The sequence below is a fragment of the Podarcis raffonei genome, chromosome 1 (assembly GCF_027172205.1).
Source record: "Podarcis raffonei isolate rPodRaf1 chromosome 1, rPodRaf1.pri, whole genome shotgun sequence".
NCBI lineage: Eukaryota > Metazoa > Chordata > Lepidosauria > Squamata > Lacertidae > Podarcis > Podarcis raffonei.
In genome coordinates, this window is record NC_070602.1 from 34,209,343 (window position 1) to 34,227,566 (window position 18,224).

Consider the following 18,224-nt stretch of genomic DNA (forward strand, 5'->3'; position numbering starts at 1 on the left):
AATAAGATCGAGAACAAACCAAGAAGCCCCCTTCCACAAACACATTTAAAATGATATACAATATAACTGGGATTCATTATAATTGTAAAATGATACAGACCGGGACAAAAATCTTAATTTCATGTATGCAGTGATGGGGTCTGAACTGGCTGTGACATTACAGGACAGATCTTGCTCATGATGGATAGCTCAGTGAAAAGCTGATGGTGTGATAGCAATGAAAAAGGTACAAGTTGGGGGTCAGACACCTCAGTCTGAAACCCTAGAGAGCCCCTGCCAGTCAATATAGACCAGAGTTGGTCAAACTTTTTATACCTACCACCCACTAATGCATCTTTCTTGATGGTAAAATTTCCTTACCGCCCACCAGTGCTCGATAGCAGGAGGATTCAGTTTGTGCCGTAGAAACCCCTACCGCCCACCTAGAATCCTGAAATGCCCACTAGTGGGCAGTAGGGACCAGGTGGACAAGCCCTGTTCTAGGCAATCCTGAGCTAGATGAACCAATGGACTGATATTCCTAACTGATTGGCAGTAGATTCAGGACATAAATTTTATAAGAAGCATAATTAAATTAGCTGCCAACAACAAATAACAGGATTTAATCCAAGTTTATCCCACTGATCTGTATGTAGAATTACTTTTACTATTACATTTTGACTTTCTGAAAACAAAAGTTGCTTGGACTAAGTATTTTATTTTTTAAAAAAAATACTTTTGTGGCACACAACCATAAAATGGATTCGGGATAACATAAAATTAGAACATATGCAAGAATGCTGAAGAAAGGAGACACAGTAACCAGATGTGTTTTTCTGTATTCCAGTTGAGTGTCCGTGGGAAAAATAAGAAGGAGAAACTTGAAGACTTCTTCAAAAACATGGTTAAGTCTGCAGATGGTGTGATCGTTTCTGGAGTAAAGGTGATTCCTATTTAGCCATTTAATATATCTGTACCTCCTTTGTGAATATTCTACAGATTTGCCAATGGGAATGTGGCAAGAGACCAACATAAGAAAATCCCTTCTGGATCAAGCTAAAGGCCTGTCTAGTTCCACATCGTGCTCTCATATTAGCCAGCCAGATGCAGGACATGAGAGCAGCAGCACTGTCCCTCTCATGCTCTTCAGTAATTGGTAATCAGAGGCATACCGTCTCAGATACTAGTAGTACACAGTCATTGTGACTAGTAGCCAATAAGCGAGCTCAAGAAGTTTCCATAGATTATTTGTATTCCATGTAACAGTAATATTACAGAACATCTCCATTTTTAAAAAGTGGCAGGTTTTACTCATATTGTGAGCATGTTGCAAGAAACATTTATGAAGGCTGTTGTGGGAGTTAGAAGGGGACATTGCTCAGGAGTGGTGTCCTTGGGCAGTGTTGGATCTTTGTAGCTCTCCAGAAGGAATATGCAGTTGCAATTATTTCAGGAGTAGAAATTGCAAGCTGGTTCTTAACTGGTTTTGCCTTCTAGAGAGCTTCTTTCTCCATGCAATCAATCTATCTGTTAACTTCAGTTTATACTTTCCATGTCTTATACTTGCAACTAAAGTAATATATGATTGCAATTAATGAATGTTAGAATGATGTTGGATTGAAATTAAGTGGTTTCCAGCTGTAATGCTTTAAGAGAATATGAAAAAAAGGATTATAAATAGGTAATAATATAATGGTAAGGATTTGCTGAACTAACAATTTGTGGTGGAATACAAAAAAGGGAGGTATGAGGAGGTCCGGGAAACAAGTTAAAGGAAAATAAGCAATTGAAAATTTATGTGTTCTTAAACTTTCTTTATTCTGTATTTTTGTTATTTATCTGTTTTTTCTCTTTTTCATTTTATTGTAATATTTTAAATTTTTTTAATAAATATCTTATAAAAAAAAAAGTAATATATGATTGCAAAACTCACACATAATACGGTAGTTCCAGCATTGAGTTTCCCATACTGGAATTGAAACTTCAGGGATTTGCATGCCGAAATGTGGTATCCAAATGGCTGTGTTTGGAATGTGGACCCTCACCTTCTGAAAAGTTCATAGTCCCAGTTACAGAAAGGTAGCCGTGTTGGTCTGCCATAGTCAAAACAAATTTTTTTTTCCTTTCCAGTAGCACCTTAAAGACCAACTAAGTTAGTTCTTGGTATGAGCTTTCGTGTGCATGCACACACTAGTGTATCTGAAGAAGTGTGTATGCACACGAAAGCTCATACCAAGAACTAACTTAGTTGGTCTTTAAGGTGCTACTGGAAGGAAATTTTTTTTTGTTTTATCATAGTCCCAGTGATTACAAATATTACCTTTAGGAGTTTCTATCCATCACCGTTTCAGTATTGATGAGTTCTGCAAAAAATTGCTTCTGTGCTATGTTGAATATTGATCGAGTGCCATAGTATTCAGGTGAAGGCATTTCTTACACTCTCTACATATCTCCTAGCTTGCAGGAAGTACATGGAGAATTTTACTGATGCATTTTAACTTCTTATACCATTCCCATGGTAACCCATCAGACATGAAGAGACAACTGAATAAAATTTTTAATGCGTAGATTCTTTTGATACTGAGCCTGGTTTTAAAAACTATTGTTGGCCACTGGTTCCACATGCCTGATAAAGTAACTCTTAGAGTTCCTTCCAAGCTCTACTTCCCCAGGCCTTCTGCAAAATCCCCTTCCCAGGGCGAGTTGCCTAGTGCTAAATTTGATGCCTCTTTTGCCAAGAGACTATTTTTTTCTTCCCCTTTACCCAAGCTTTCCAGCATGTAAACTAATTTCAGACAGATTATTTTTATTGGTCTTGTCTCATAGCTACCACGATGGAATGTCTTCATTCCTTTTGCCCTTTTAAGTCCTGCATTGAACTACGGCCACCTTGTTGCTCTTTCTTGTCCTGGGGCTTCCTCATTTGTTTGTTGAAGACAGTTCTATTTTGCTGTAGGCAAGGATGCCAATGGCTAATTGCATCCTTGAAAAATGATTCTGTATTGCTACGCAGGATGTAGATGACTTCTTTGAACATGAAAGAACATTCCTTGTAGAGTACCACAACCGTGTCAAGGATTCCTCTATGAAGTCTGATAAAATGACAAGATCCCACAAGAGTAAGTATGGTTTTCTTGGAACAGAAACAATGTTGGATGGATGACACATTTCAAAGAAACCTGGTTTTGGACCTTGGTATAAATGATGCAAAATTGCATAAATCTGTTTATAGGTTGCATATTGATAGGAGTGTTCTAGCGTTCTAGAATATTTGTGCAAGCAAAAGAATATTTGGGATAACAGAGAAATATTAATGACAGTGATGAGATAAATAGATAGGAATTAAGACCAGATGTTGAAGGATATGGACAGAAGTCTGTTCCCTCTTATCTTTTTGCCACTTCGCCCACCCCTGCACTGCAGAGTTTCCACACACACATTCCTAAGCCATAGTTTGTTTAGTTTAACTGCGGTTTGTTTGACTTTACAAATGTACCCGAACCATGATTTGAAGCAGGCTGATGACACTTGGCTTGCGCTAATCATGGTTTATTATGCGTCATGAGCCAACATTAGGCAAAACAAGCCACGGTTACTTTTCACATCTGCAAGACTGATCTTTGTTTGTTCAACCAAACCCATAGTTAAAACAAACCATGACTTGTTGCATGTAAATGAGGCCAGGCTGCAGTTTCCCTCAAATCCACACATTTGGGAGTTCCAGAAACTCTTGGGCTTTAAAATGGATCACTCCTGTTTATTGGGTAACTTTTAAACAGCTTTATTAAATTAATTAAGGTAGGATTCCCAGGATTCAAAATGGTATGATTAACTCCTACAATCAAATTTCATTCTAGAAGTGGTTTGCAAATGTGTGATTTGCAAATATGGCAAAGCTTAAGCAATACGACATTTATTTAGTTCCACGTCTATTACTGTATACAGTATTGATTTGCAGACTTGGGTCCTGCAAATACTGGAAAGTAAGCTGGAGTATAGTACATTGTCTGATGTTAATGTGTTTTGGAATCCTTTTGTGGCATAATGAAACAATTGGAGTGCTTTTTCTTTTCCAGATGTTGCAGATGACTGCAATAGAATTGGCTCTTCATTGTATACATTGGGAACACAAGATTCCACAGATATATGCAAGTAAGTATTTTTGAAAAATGATGAAACATGGACTCTGAACAGGATTTTGTAAAGTTATGTCTACCTAATATTAGTGGTACTTAATTCTTGTTTTTGAAAGATGGCATCTGGTTGCTTTGTTTCCTGAACACACGGTGTTTTACCTCCTTTAATGTGGTGACTGTTGGGAATAGAAATAACTTTTTAATGTAGCAGGGAATTGTGGCAGGATCTTACTGTGTTTGCTTTCCTCAGAATAACAACTTAAAAGAATCATCTCAATAGTGCAGCTGAGGTCAGAGGCATTTGAGAGAAATGAAGTTAGTGATGTTAAATTCTCAAGAATAATCTTTTGGAGAATATTCTTGAGAATATTCTCCATTAATGAGAATATTAGAGAATTTTCATTTAAAATAGCAGAATATTCATTTTAATGCATTGAAAATGATATAATTTTAATGCATTGAGAATGATATAATTAGTTAATATACATGTTTATTCATGGGTAAATTTGTTCAGATGGCAACCAAAAACTGTACAGATACTTTTATTCAATGGGGGCAGTGCAGTGAATTCACATTCTTTGATTTTTTGCACCAAACTTGAAATTGAAAATTTAAGTCAAATTTAAATCAAGGCCACCTCACATGCTGTTACACATAATTGTATAGGCCTAGGTACTTTAAGTGTATAAAGCATTAAAGCTACTTTCTGTAAAAAAAATCACACTGTATGGCCAAAAATGTTTTCTTAATTGAATATAAGTTCACTAGTAAATTACTCTTCCTTCATTTCATGATTCTGGTACTTTTCTGGGCAGATTGTTGAGACAGGCATCTTGAGCTCCTACAGTGGTTTGTAGTTTCATCAAAGTGGTATCTCTAAGATTTCAATCTGTTTGTGCATTTGTGTGTAGCTGCTCCTGCTCCTTGTCATAAAACTGTAGTGTAACTTGGTCCTCAACCTGAGAGCCACATTTTCTGGTACCGTATGTCAAGAGATCTTTGTCTAATTCTGTTCTTTCATTCTGGCCTGAATAAGTGGTTAGATATGCTTCCCAAAGGCAGGTAGTAGGCATAATAACCCTGGCTGTTTTAAGCCAAAATGCAACTCCCTTTGCCCCTGTCAAAGCAGAATTAGGCTAATAACCAGGTAATTCACTGTGAATTTGGCAGCTAGCAACATAGATGAGTCCATTCACCATCCCCACCCTTTTCCAGAACATAGAATGCACACATATATTTAGAAGAGTGCAAAAAATCCTTTTCTTCCAGTTCTCTAGGGCCTACATGCTCCAAGTGAGATAGCTGAGCTATGTAACTTTCCCCCCATGGTTTTGATTCTAAAGAGGACTTGTTACTTTGTTTGACCTCAAATTCCAGGAATGCTAAGCCTGCAAATTCTGTTTTATTTTCCAAGTGCAGTAAATGACAGCAGAAAAACACTTTTATCTGTGTAAAAACTGCTGAGATACAAAGACCTAAAAAATGCAAGTCTAACAAATATTTGCAAGCTGCAGAAGCCTTGTAACATTGCTACCATAAGTTGTCTTAGTTTTCTGACTTTTGACCCTGACTTGTTTTAAGTCTGTCTAGTAACCCTGAAAAAGGCTGTTGTCCCCTGTCCTATCTTGTTTATACTAGTGTTTATTTGTAAAGCTGAAAGGAGCTAACCACTTCATTAAAAAACCAGTAATATTTTCCTAGTATTGCCTTGGCCTGCTTAGATTATGTGGAGCTTGAAATTTATTAACTTTACAGTGCTTGGGACTAAGAAGATTATATGCCCTGCATGCAAAGTGCTCTGATGTTTGAGTGGCATTTTGGGATACGCCTAAATATTTGACTCTTTACTTGAGCCTTTTATCTGGTCACACAAATGGAGCAATGGAGAGGCAGAAGCTGAGACAGTCTCTTGTTCCATTCACCTAGCCCTTTGGACCACACTGCCCTTGCCTAATATCTTTCTGACTATAGAGAGAGATATGTGGGCAGGACTTGACTGCAAGATCAAGAACTGTGCTGGTAATGTTGTAATTATTATTGCTATCTTACTGTGATACCGTTGGAAACTTTAATAAAAAGCAATACTTCTGCAAGTGTAGGACTTGAAATTATATTTACTTTTATTTAGCTTTTTCTGACAGAAATCCATTCAAAGCAGCTTACAGGAGAAATAAAAGAAAAAATCAGAATGAATATATACAACAGTAAACACTAACTGCCACATTGGCCTAAATTAGTGTTTTAAGTGACCACTCAATAACTGGTCTGTGTTGTCATTGACTTGAAATTTCTTACCCAATAATATTTAGAAAAGAGCAATGTACAGGATTTAAAAATTGAACCCAAACTGCAGATATGTTGGCTTCAAAATAAACAGCTGTTTGCTGTATTGTCCATATTAGGAAGGTACTTTTGAGAGTCACTTAGTAATTTTTTAGATACAGTTTTAGCTCAGTAACATTATAATGGCCTGTTTCCCTGTTCTGAGAGTGACTGTTAGCAACAATGAGTAGGATACGCTTTCTGAGTGGGAACCATGATTTGGGTATACTATACGGGGAAGAACAGATCCATTGGAAAAGCTGGAGCTGCAACCTCTTCTCTGAGATGTGATAAAGATGGTTAGATGTACTGTCCATTTCACTGCTTAAGTCTCCCTATGTGAGGTCTTGAAAGTGATGTTGAAAACCCCAGGCTTCAGTATATATGCTAGGCCCACCTTCTCTCGTACAGCTTTGAAGGTCAGTGTCTCCAGCAAGCATGACCTTGTCTTGGATAGAATCTGGATTTGCACGTTTCTTGGGTCATACCCTTGCTCTCTTGTTTAGTATTAGGCCGGAAGATGATCTGTAGATATCATATTGCAGCTATGATTCGTTTTTCAGTTGAGCTTTAAATATTTTAGATTGATTTTTTTAAGTAACTGTGCCCATTGGTCGACTTGGAAAGGCAGTGGGGCAGGGAAATTACTATCTGCATCTAACCTGTACCATCATGATTATAACTGTAATGAGTAGCAATAAAAACATGTGCAAAATAACTTTTACAACTGCCTGCAAACAAAGGAGATGAGCTCTGTTTTTCTGCTTGAGGTTGATTTTTTCCCCTACTGTGATGATAATTCATTGAAAATGTTACTGAAATAAGCTTAGCAGGAGTCTAAGTTTTTTTAAAAAGAGTATGGATTGTCTTCAACTACGTACTACACAGAGTAGACCGATTGAAATTAATGAACCTAGATTAGCCATGTTCCTTAATTTAAGAGGGTCTTCCCTAAGTAGGACTAGCACTGAATACCACTGTATATAGCTAACAATTTTCCTTTCACTTTTCAATCTCCTTCAACTTACCTGGGTTATACCTCTTGCAAGATTACAGCTCTCTTGTACATTTTAGTCTAGTCTGCCATTTATTAACTGCACTTTCAGTAAGAAAGAAATCTAGTGGTACTTCGAGTTACAAACACCTCAGGTTACAAACGCTTCAGGTTACAAACTCCGCTAACCTGGAAGGGTTACCTTGAGTTGAGAACTTTGCCCCAGAATAAGAAGGAAATCATGTGCCAGCGGTACAGTGGCAGCAAGAGGCCCCATTAGCAAAAGCACGCCTCTAGTTAAGAACAGTTTCAGGTTAAGAACGGACCTCCGGAACAAATTAAGTTCGTAACTAAAGGTATTTGATTTGTTACCATTGAAAAAATCTGAGCATCTTGTTGGTTACAAGGAGAATATGGGTAAAAATACATTCCTTTTAAACTGTTCACCCTTGTCCAAAATAGCCACCATTCTAAGTAAAAATGTTCATTTATCAGTATCTGTTTTTGACACTTTAATAAGAAGTATTTAATGGAATTCATAGTTCCAAGGCTATGCAAGCAGATATGCCCCGAAGAAGCTGGTAAACTGGAAGAGTCACAAGCATGTGGTGCCTCTGTCATGAGAAAGTGATGCCTCCTATCTCTGTAGTGCAGGGGTGAGGAACCTTTCTGGCAAGCAGTTCTTTCTCCCTTCCCCTTTATTTGAGGTACCAAGACTGTTTTTGTGTGTGATTGGTTTTGCTGCTCATCAGGCAAAATCCCACCTGCATGGAACAAATAGTCAAGCTAGAAATAATATTTTTAGTGCACAGATATGGACTATACCCATTCACAATTCACTTTCCATTCACAGATTTTTCCTGAAAGTATCAGAGCTGTTTGACAAAACAAGGGTATGTATTATGAAGGATTGTAATATTTCAACTGGATTGGTTTTCTGTTCCTCCGTTTTCCATACTGTCTGCCTTTGTTGTATTGTGTCCATAGCTGTGGTGCATTCTAAAATATAATCTTCTGATTATTATTTACATAAAGTATTGCTTCTGAAATATTTTTTTCTGGTGTAGAAAATAGAGGCACGAGTGTCTGCTGATGAAGACCTTAAACTTTCAGACCTTCTGAAATATTATCTGAGAGAATCACAAGCTGCAAAGGTGAATCTATATTTTTGCTGTTGTTGTTGTTGTTTAGTCGTGTCCGACTCTTCGTGACCCCATGGACCAGAGCACGCCAGGCACCTCTGTCCTCCACTACCTCCCGCAGTTTGGTCAAACTCATGCTGGTAACCTCGAAAACACTATCCAAACATCTCGTCCTCTGTCGCCCCCTTCTCCTTGTGCTCTCCATCTTTCCCAGCATCAGTGTCTTCTCCAGGGAGTCTTCTCTTCTCATGAGGTGGCCAAAGTACTGGAGCCTCAGCTTCACGATCTGTCCTTCCAGTGAGCACTCAGGGCTGCTTTCTTTAAGAATGGATGCGTTTGATCTTCTTGCAGTCCATGGGACTCTCAAGAGTCTTCTCCAGCACCATAATTCAAAAGCATCAATTCTTCGGCGATCAGCCGAATTTTTGCTGTTAGAAGTATGCTTTATTAAAAGGGCACCTTGGAGCACATCTAAAGAAAATGATCTAACTGGATGAGTGAACATTTTAAAGGATTTATATTGGATTTTTATCAGTCAGTAGCACAAGGTCGTAAAGTGTTACTTGATACAGTAACAGATGAGTGGCCTAGCTGAAGGTAAGCAGGTCTGGGTCTGGTCAGGGCTTTGATGGGTAATTGCCTGTTGATCATCACATGTATGCTGCCTTGGAATGATAGAAGAAAGGAATGATACACAGTCAAACCTCAGATCCCAAACACCTGTTTCGGAACGTTTCGGCTCCTGAATGCCGAAAACCCGGAAGTAAATGTTCCGATTTTCGAAAGTTTTTTGGAAGCCAAGCATCCCACGCGGCTTCCGCTGAGTGCAGAAAACTCCTGAAACCAACCAGAAGCTGCAATTCAATTGTCAAACGTTTCAGAAGCCGAATGGGCTTCCAGAATGGATTACGTTCGAGGGTCGAGGTTTGACTGTAAATATGAGAAAGCAAATAAATAAAAATATTGCTAAAATTGGAATATGGGGTATGAATATCCTAAATTAATATCAGAGTAACTCAGTGAAAACTGAGAACGTTCACATGCTTTAACTAATGATCTCAAAAGAATATGTGCAATCCCGAATAGATTTTTACTCCAGCAATAATATATTTGGTACAAGAAGGTAGAACCACCAAAGCATTATTCCATTTTTTCCTATATATGTTTGGATCCTCGTACTCCCATGTGTACACACATGGGGTAATTAGTGTCTCTCATTCTTGCTGAAAAGCTAACCCAGAGGATTGTTGCCAGGAGGACAGGGAAGTGAAAATCTGTAGATTTTATTACTTATTTTATTCGTTGCAGGACCTTCTGTATAGAAGATCTAGGTCATTAGTGGATTATGAAAATGCTAACAAGGCTCTGGACAAAGCAAGAGCGAAGAACAAAGATGTGCTACAAGCTGAAACTACTCAGCAAATTTGCTGTCAGAAATTTGAAAAAATATCTGAATCAGCAAAACAAGGTATTTGAACATTCTTGGAACGTGGTAGTTTTTAAATTTATATATACTTAAAATAGCTTATTTTATCATTTCAGATATAAATGAATTAGAACTCATTTTGATTTTATTAAAAATCCCTTTGTAAAACTACACCAACAAACAGAAAAACTGCTGTATTTTGAAAGTTAGTTTTGTGCTATTTCCTATATCAAAATGCAAAGGCTGGTTGCATAGAATTGGGTAAATATGTGAAGGTTTCTGAATCTGATGAAGACTACTCATGTATGAGCAGTATGATCCACTAGCTATGCCAGTTCACATGACCTGGATATTTAATACTGCTAGACTGACATCTCTACCCATAGATACACATAGCATTTAATGGATTGAATCCTTAAATCCAACAGCAGCTCTGAATTTAAAACAAAGTGAGACTCCAAAGAGTTACATGTGCTTAGGTCTAGGTAGGATTGTCTTATCCACTTCTATATTGTATTAATAGAATACCAAACTTTTATTTCCTGCAGAACTTATAGACTTTAAAACTAGAAGAGTTGCTGCATTCCGGAAGAATCTAGTAGAACTGGCAGAATTGGAACTAAAGCATGCTAAGGTGGTAATATTTTTCCTTCTAGCTTAATTACTTACACTTAATGGCAGAATTTAACAGAATAGATACTCCACCAAAAAAATAAAAGTGGGAAAGTAACATAGTTTCTTTGGAACATTTAGGACTGCACCCTGAATTAGAAAGGCAGTTATTCTGATGGGCCTTAAGAGGCAGCAAGTTAAACTGAAATTAATGGAGGTATTGGAGCAATAGTTCCACTTTGCATCTGTATCCACAGTTTTTTCTGATGGGGAAAACCTGAGTGCTGTGTTCTCTTTTACAAGTCTTTTCTACTTGGCCTTTCAGCCCCCACCATTTAAAAATAAAAAGAAGGGAGCTGAAATTTTTGAGGTGCTGCTTTCTGCCCTCATACAAAAGTTGTGAGCCACCTCAGAGATTCTGGCCAAAAAGTGAGAGATGCCTCTAATTTAAAAAAAACACCCACCCACTTCTGCATAATAATGTAATAGCAAGAGAGAGTTCACCTACATTTATTTGTTACTTAAGTTGAGTTACTGGTTGGTGTTACTTGGTTCTGATATGCTAGTGAGGGGGCATCATCACCCCAAAAAGGGAGAGGCCCCAAGATTACGTTTGAAAGTAGCAACTTTCAAATGCTCACACATTTTGAACAGTGACCTTTCTCATGGGCAAAGGCTAATAGTTATTAGGCAAATTATGCTTGCATACTTGACATTCTTATTCCGCTTCAAAAAAATAAAAATAAAAGTGTGTTCTTTGAATCAGTTGTAACTGTAGGGCAGGGGTGTCTAACTCAAATTCATCGGGGGCCGCATCAGCAGTTTGGTCACCCTGAAAGGGCCGGTTGTATCTGTAGGACTTACAGTACAGGAGAGAAGGGTTCAGGCAGCCGTTGGATCTGTCACATCACAGGATGGCATGCGCTCAATATAAAAACAAGTGGAGGTTTCCTGAATGCATGTAAAGTGGAGGTTTCCTGTGTAGAACGGCCGGCGCCACTAGAGGGCAGACGTTCTCTGGCTTGTAGGCTGCCGCGCATGCGCTGAAGAGGTGGCTTTCTTGTGTAAAAAAAAAAAAAGCGAGAATAAAAGGTGAAGGCTGGCAGCCAGTGGCGGCTACACGGGCCACATGACAAGGTCTGGCGGGCCGGATTCGGCCCGCGGGCCTTGTGTTTGACACCCGTGCTGTAGGGGAAAATTCTGTCTTCCTGTTAATAAGGTTTTTGTGTTCATGATTTAAAATTGATCTTAACATGGTGCAGCATAAAATATTGCACTTGGAATGGGAAATCCAGATACCCCAGCAATGTGGAGAAATGTCTGGGGTGTTCTGAGACCGGGTTCCAGCCAGGGTAGTGACAATGTAACTCTGGCGTGATCTATTGCGGCACCCATTATGTCCACTAATGAAGATACAGAATGAATGGTGTGATTACAAGCTGCTCCCCTGAGGAAAAATGGCCTTTGTCTGTGCTCCTATTGAACATGTTTATGTCAGTGATAGACATTGATGAAAATGAATATCCAGAACATCTGCAAAATCTCAGCGTTCCATATAAAAGAAACTTGAGAACTGCTTACATAAGAATGCTTACCCTGTCAGTTAACCTATTATCAGCCTTCCCAACTAGAAGCTTTGGGCTACAGATCCCATCAGTCCCAGCCAGCATGGCCAATGGACAAGGATGATGGCAGTTCTGGTCCAGAGGCAACACGTTAGGAAAGGCTAACCTATATGTATTTGCAGCTTCACTGAATATATAGATTTTGAACTATAGAAGACAGAGGAAAGGCAGTAACTTCTGTTTTATGCTCTTTTTCTTACTACAGGGTAACTTACAGCTGTTGCAGAGCTGTCTGTCAGTGTTAAATGGAGATACATAAACCTGAATCTGTCCTCCCATTAATAAGGGCTGCCTTCCACTGGAGTTTACTTCCTGACTCTGAATTGACATTTACAACTTGCTGGAGAAATTGATTGACAAAGGACACAGAAACAAGCTCCCCCTCTGCCCAAAAGCATTAAGCCCACCAGAATAATTCCAGATCATATGAAGCAACAGCATACTTGTTGTTATACACAAATATTTACACATTAATTTAATCATTGTATGTTCATATTGTTCAGAAAACCAAATTCTGGGTCTTTTTTCTTTTGTGAAAGTAGCCAATAGAATTATGTTCATGTTAAAGCTAGTATTAAATATTGCTGCCACTCTTACTACCTTTGTAACTTCTGAAGTTGAGGATTTGAAACAATTGGTTTTCAAATGGATTAAATATTGCCACTAGGTGTTTGAATATTGTTGCTATAAGCATTGTCTTGGTTATTCCACATAATGTTATCAAGCATCTTAACTTTTTTCAAATAACAAACATTTCCTAGAAATTTTGGAGCAAACTTTATGTAATCTTTATAATAGGACTTCAAAAGAAAGCAAATGCATTAGTATGTTTGCCTTAACTTGTAGACTAATCCCAATTATTGTAAAATAAACTGTGAAATCAGTGATTTTTTTTCTAAAATTTTGTAGTCATTGTCTTGTGAATTTACAATTTTCTTCACGTCATACTCAGGTGTTAATTTTGTCGGTTCCCTCCTAAATACCATAAAATATAACAAGCACACACGGAAACCCTATTTGAGTTTCTCCATTCTTTATGGAAAGAGCAGCTCTGCATGAACAAAAGAAGGAATGTTTGAAACCTCTTCCACTGAAATGAATACAGTGGTGCCTCGCAAGACGAAATTAATTCGTTCCGTGAGTCTTTTCGTCTTGCGATGTTTTTCGTCTTGCGAACACGGTCCGTCGCAACTGCACCTCTTCAAGCGGCTTTAAGAAAAAGGAAACAAACGCATAGGGAAAATCGTCTTGCGAAGCAACGCAAAAAATGAAAAACCCGGTCCGTCGCAACTGCACCTCTTCAAGCGGCTTGAAGAAAAAAGGAAGCAAGCCCATAGGGAAAATCGTCTTGCGAAGCAACGCAAAAAACGAAAAACCCTTTCGTCTTGCGAGGCATTCGTCTTGCGAGGTACCACTGTAAGCAAGTTTGTAGAATTTCAATGACAGATACTGTTTCATACATGATTACTTTTTTGTAGGAATACAGGCTACAGCTGTAACCTGACACTTATTTTCCATTGAGGACTTCCTTCCTTACAGTATAGCTCTGTAAGGCTTAGATTTCAGCTTGAAAATGAAGAGTTGTGTATCAAAAGCTGTGGGAAAACTTCAGCTTGGATTTTGATTGTGATTGCCAGGCCTAGACTTTGAATCTATTGTAAATTTCTAAAGGGGTGAACAGGAAGATTTTGTTGTTTTTGTTAACCAAATCCTGTTTCCCTCATTGCTGCAGCAGTGATGGGAAAAGCCCATACAAGGCAAAATTCACCCTTCTGTAAGGATTCTTAAAAGTACTGGAGCCCTCTCATTCTACCTAGATGAAGGCTAAAGCCAAAAAAGCATTTCCACAAGTTGCATAGTGCAGAAGGAGGAGGTTATGTGTCTCCTCTGAAGACAGAAGCTTGAATATCCTGGCACCCCACCTATTATAGCCTGCTAACATCTACCCTCTGGTGAAGGCACATGCCGCAGAACAGAGCACATGCTTTCCATGCAAGAATATTCTAGCTTCAATTCCTGCCATTTTTAGTTAGAAGGATTAGGACAGGCTTCCTCCAGATGTTTTGAGACTACAATTCCCATCATCCCTGACCACTGGTCCTGCTAGCTAGGGATCATGGGAGTTGTAGGCCAAAAACATCTGGAGGGCCAAGGTTAAGGAAGCCTGGATTAGATCCTGAAGAACTCCTGCCAGTCAGAATAAACTATAATTGGTATAAGACAGCTACATATTTTCTGGCTGAGGCCTAGAACTTATTTAGCAGCAGCAAAGAATTCCCTGTCTCAATCTTCTGTGAACAAAATAATAAAAAATTGATATTATACTGTGTCTTCCTTATTATTTTGCAATACTAAAAGCGAAACCTTGGAACTTGCACCTGGTATCACATTAGTGACCAGTGCAGTTCCCTCAGCAGAGCTATTATAGGATGTGAACGGGGTACTTCAGTCAACAACTTAACTGATGCATCTTGTGGGTTGAGCCCAAGAGAAGCCCCACATAGAGTTCATTGCAGTAATCCAGTGTTGAGATTACCAATGTCAACACCATGGTGGCCAAGCAGTCTGTCTAGGAACAGCCATAACTCTTACCAACCAAAGCTCATAAAAGGCAGTCCTAGACACTGAGGCCTCCTGTGTTTCAAGTTACTAATATGGGTCCAGGAGCGTCCCCATCCTCCATTACATATATATTCCTTCAGAGGGAATGTAACCCTATGCAGAACAGGCAACTCACCTGTCTCTCACACTGAACTATCTCTTGAGATGAAAAATGGAATCAAGGAAGCATTCAAAAGAGGGTCCATTGTAGTAATGAGGGACATAAGCATCACATAGACCAGCTACATATGTGTTCTAGTTGTGACAATGAGATAAAATTGATATACATCCAAAGTCACTGTCCCCTAGAACCGCTGGTGTTGGAACCAACCAGAAGGGCAGCAACGCTTGACTTAATATTGAGTGGTGCTCAGGACTTGGTGTGTGATGTACGTGGTTTTGAGCCAACTGGGAGCAGTGAACGTAGTGCTGTTAAATTAAATATACATGTAAATACAAAACCTCCAGATAAAAACCTGGCAAACCAAAGGCTTATATCGCCTAATAGACTTTTATAAAAATAACAAACCCTTGTCAACACAAGAAATACAAGACAAACTAGAAGACACCCAAATGACCTGGTTAACACAACACCAACTACATGCCCTCTTAAACAACCCAACAGTAAAATCAGCAGCAACTAGGCCCCTGACAACCTTCGAAAACCTCCTCCTAACAACAAAGGGAAACGGTAAAGGGACGGTATCCGCGATATACAAAATACTACTACAAAACCCCGCAAATCCCCTAGACGCAATCAAAAAACAATGGGAGAATGACATAGGCTATGAGATTAACCCCACTCAATGGACCAGAATGTGGTCTAAACCCCCCTTTAAATCCATATCAATGAAAAGAAAAGAACTCACACTGAAACTCACCTACAGGTGGTACCTAACACCAAGGAAACTAGCGCTAATACACCCAGGAACCTCACCAAAATGCTGGAGAGGGTGCACCTCCACAGGCACATACCTCCACATGTGGACAACAGCCATACAAGAAATATGTAAAATAACTAAGCAAGTAATAGACATCACCCCAGAATTGGCCCTACTAAACATCTTCCAAGACAACAATGCCCATTTACACCACAAAGAACTCATAACCCACCTGCTCTCAGCAGCCAGAAACACCATAACCAGACACTGGAGAGACCTGTCAGGAGTAAGCATGGACCAATGGTACCAAATAGTATGGGAAACAGCCCTACTAGAAAAATTAACTAATAAACTGAAACTGGGGACAAACAGAAGAAGACGCCTTCACCCCGATATGGCTCCCCTTTATCACATACACAACCCAACAGGACAATGACAATAATCCACCAACAGCATACAAATCAATATGGCTAACCTGATCCAAAACACACACACACCTCACTCACACACGAAAACAAAGATCACCACAGCCAATCACAAGCAAACAATCACACCCTAGGCCAACCCCAACCTCTCTCACCACCAAAGGAACACAAGTGAACAACACAAGCAACGCTGACACCAAACTCTACATACATTAAACATAATAGAAACACCGCCACCCGACCCCACCCCCATCCATCTTCCCTCTCTCCACCCCCCCTTTCTTTTTTCTTTCCTTTTTCTTCTCCCCCTAATGCCTCAACAAATGAAACAGATTTGTAAAAATGTTACATGGAAGAAGAAGAAGAAAAATACGAGGCACTACACTTCTGTAAAACAAGAAAATCCTTAATAAAAAATATTTTTTTAAAAAAATATATACATGTAAATGACTAATTCCCAAGGAGATCCAACACGGTCACATTTATTTCAAAAGAGGAAATGTCCCCAAGATGAGGTTGGTAAAAAGGAAGTTGAAAGGCAAAGTCCAGAGGGTCAAATCACTCCAAAATGCTTGGACGTTGTTTAAAAACACAATATTGGAGTATTAGAAACTCAACTGGAGTGTACATTGTAGACCAGGAAAGGTATCATGAGGGCCAGGAAGACACAAGTGGGGGTAACATTAAAAAGGTAAAGGACCCCTGACAGTTCAAGTCCAGTCGCAGACAACATGGGTTGTGACGCTCATCTCGCTTTACAGGCTGAGGGAGCCGGCATTTGTCTGCAGAGAGTTTTTCCGGGTCATGTGTCCAGCATGACTAAGTGGCTTCTGGCGCAACGGAACACCGAAACCAGAGCAGCGCATGGAAACACCATTTACCTTGCCGCCGGAGCGGTACCTATTAATCTTCTTGCACTTTTGGCATGCTTTCGAACTGCTAGGTTGGCAGGAGCTTATTCACATTACTTTGGAGCTAACCCTTATTTTAATGAAATTTATTTCTGAGTTAATGTGCATACAGCCGGGCAACTTAATAGATTTCTGTTCAAAATCATTGAACTGTAGAGTGTCCTGAACCCCCAGCATAGTCTGAGGTAAGTGCTGAAAGTGCACACAGTCCCAAGGGCAATGCTAGAGAGAAGTCAAACAGTCCAATGGTAAAATACAGACAGTGAGAAAGGTTTGAAGTCCATCAACAGTGCTTCAAACCAGCGTTTCAAACCTTGTTTCTGTTTGATTCCTCCCAATCTTACTTGATGCACCTGAGCTTGCACCAGCTGAGCAGCTGTTTCTCTCCACTTAACAAAACATGTGATCCTCACCTGTCCTAAGCTTAATCAAGCAGAGTGGTCACACCCCTCCTCCCAGACCAAACAAGCCCGATGATCTTCACCTGATCAACTAGTGAGTTGTGTTGCCTGCCTCAGCCTCTTAAAATGCACTTCCCACTGTTGCTGACACCCAATTCCTCCAACCATTCCTCAAAAGGCTTCGTTTCCAGACCCTTGGTTATCTTGGCCACCCTCTGCACACAATTCCAGCTTGTCAATATCCTCCTTAAATAGCTGTGCCCAGAACTGGACACAGTACTTCAGATATGGTTTGATCAAGGCAGGATAGAGATATTGATTTCCTCAATCAGGACACCATCCAGCATCCAAATATTCTGTCAGTTTCATTTCAAGTAATGAACCAATCTTTCTTTATTCTTCTTGTGTCTGAACTTCTTGTGGGCATAAGGTTAAGGGTAAACACATAACAAACAGACATTTTAAATTCTAGCAAAATGTCCTAAACCTCTTGGCAGTTGGATGTACATGTGAGGGCTGGACATGTGTGGATTCCAATACACACCTTGTAACAGTGGGGACCACATGGTCCTCTACTAGTCATGTGGTGCGTATTTATAGGATATTGATAATCCCTTTTATTGGCTTTGAGGTCAAGGATTGATTTGAAAAGGCTGGTTTTTGTGTGCCTAAAAGTAGCTAATGTATCTTTCCTCAAATCAGTCTTCGGTTCCTGTTGGAAGGACAACCTCTTTCTCCATGATCTCCTAGATGGGGAGACATCAGCAAG

The 18,224-nt window shown here is 39.4% G+C and overlaps 1 protein-coding gene across 3 annotated transcripts in view; it reads left to right on the forward strand.

Moving 5' to 3' along the window:
• The window catches only part of SNX6 (sorting nexin 6), a 36,473-nt gene extending 23,350 nt beyond the window's left edge, over positions 1 to 13,123 (forward strand). For all 3 annotated transcript variants that reach the window (XM_053380491.1, XM_053380510.1, XM_053380501.1), the window contains 8 exons: positions 827 to 922; positions 2,993 to 3,098; positions 4,056 to 4,131; positions 8,285 to 8,324; positions 8,499 to 8,585; positions 9,882 to 10,041; positions 10,548 to 10,633; positions 12,442 to 13,123. In XM_053380491.1, the coding sequence (XP_053236466.1) occupies positions 827 to 922; positions 2,993 to 3,098; positions 4,056 to 4,131; positions 8,285 to 8,324; positions 8,499 to 8,585; positions 9,882 to 10,041; positions 10,548 to 10,633; positions 12,442 to 12,495 (705 nt within the window). In that variant the 3' untranslated portion in view covers positions 12,496 to 13,123. The remainder of the gene's footprint in view (positions 1 to 826; positions 923 to 2,992; positions 3,099 to 4,055; positions 4,132 to 8,284; positions 8,325 to 8,498; positions 8,586 to 9,881; positions 10,042 to 10,547; positions 10,634 to 12,441) is intronic.
• The last annotated feature ends 5,101 nt before the right edge of the window (positions 13,124 to 18,224 follow it).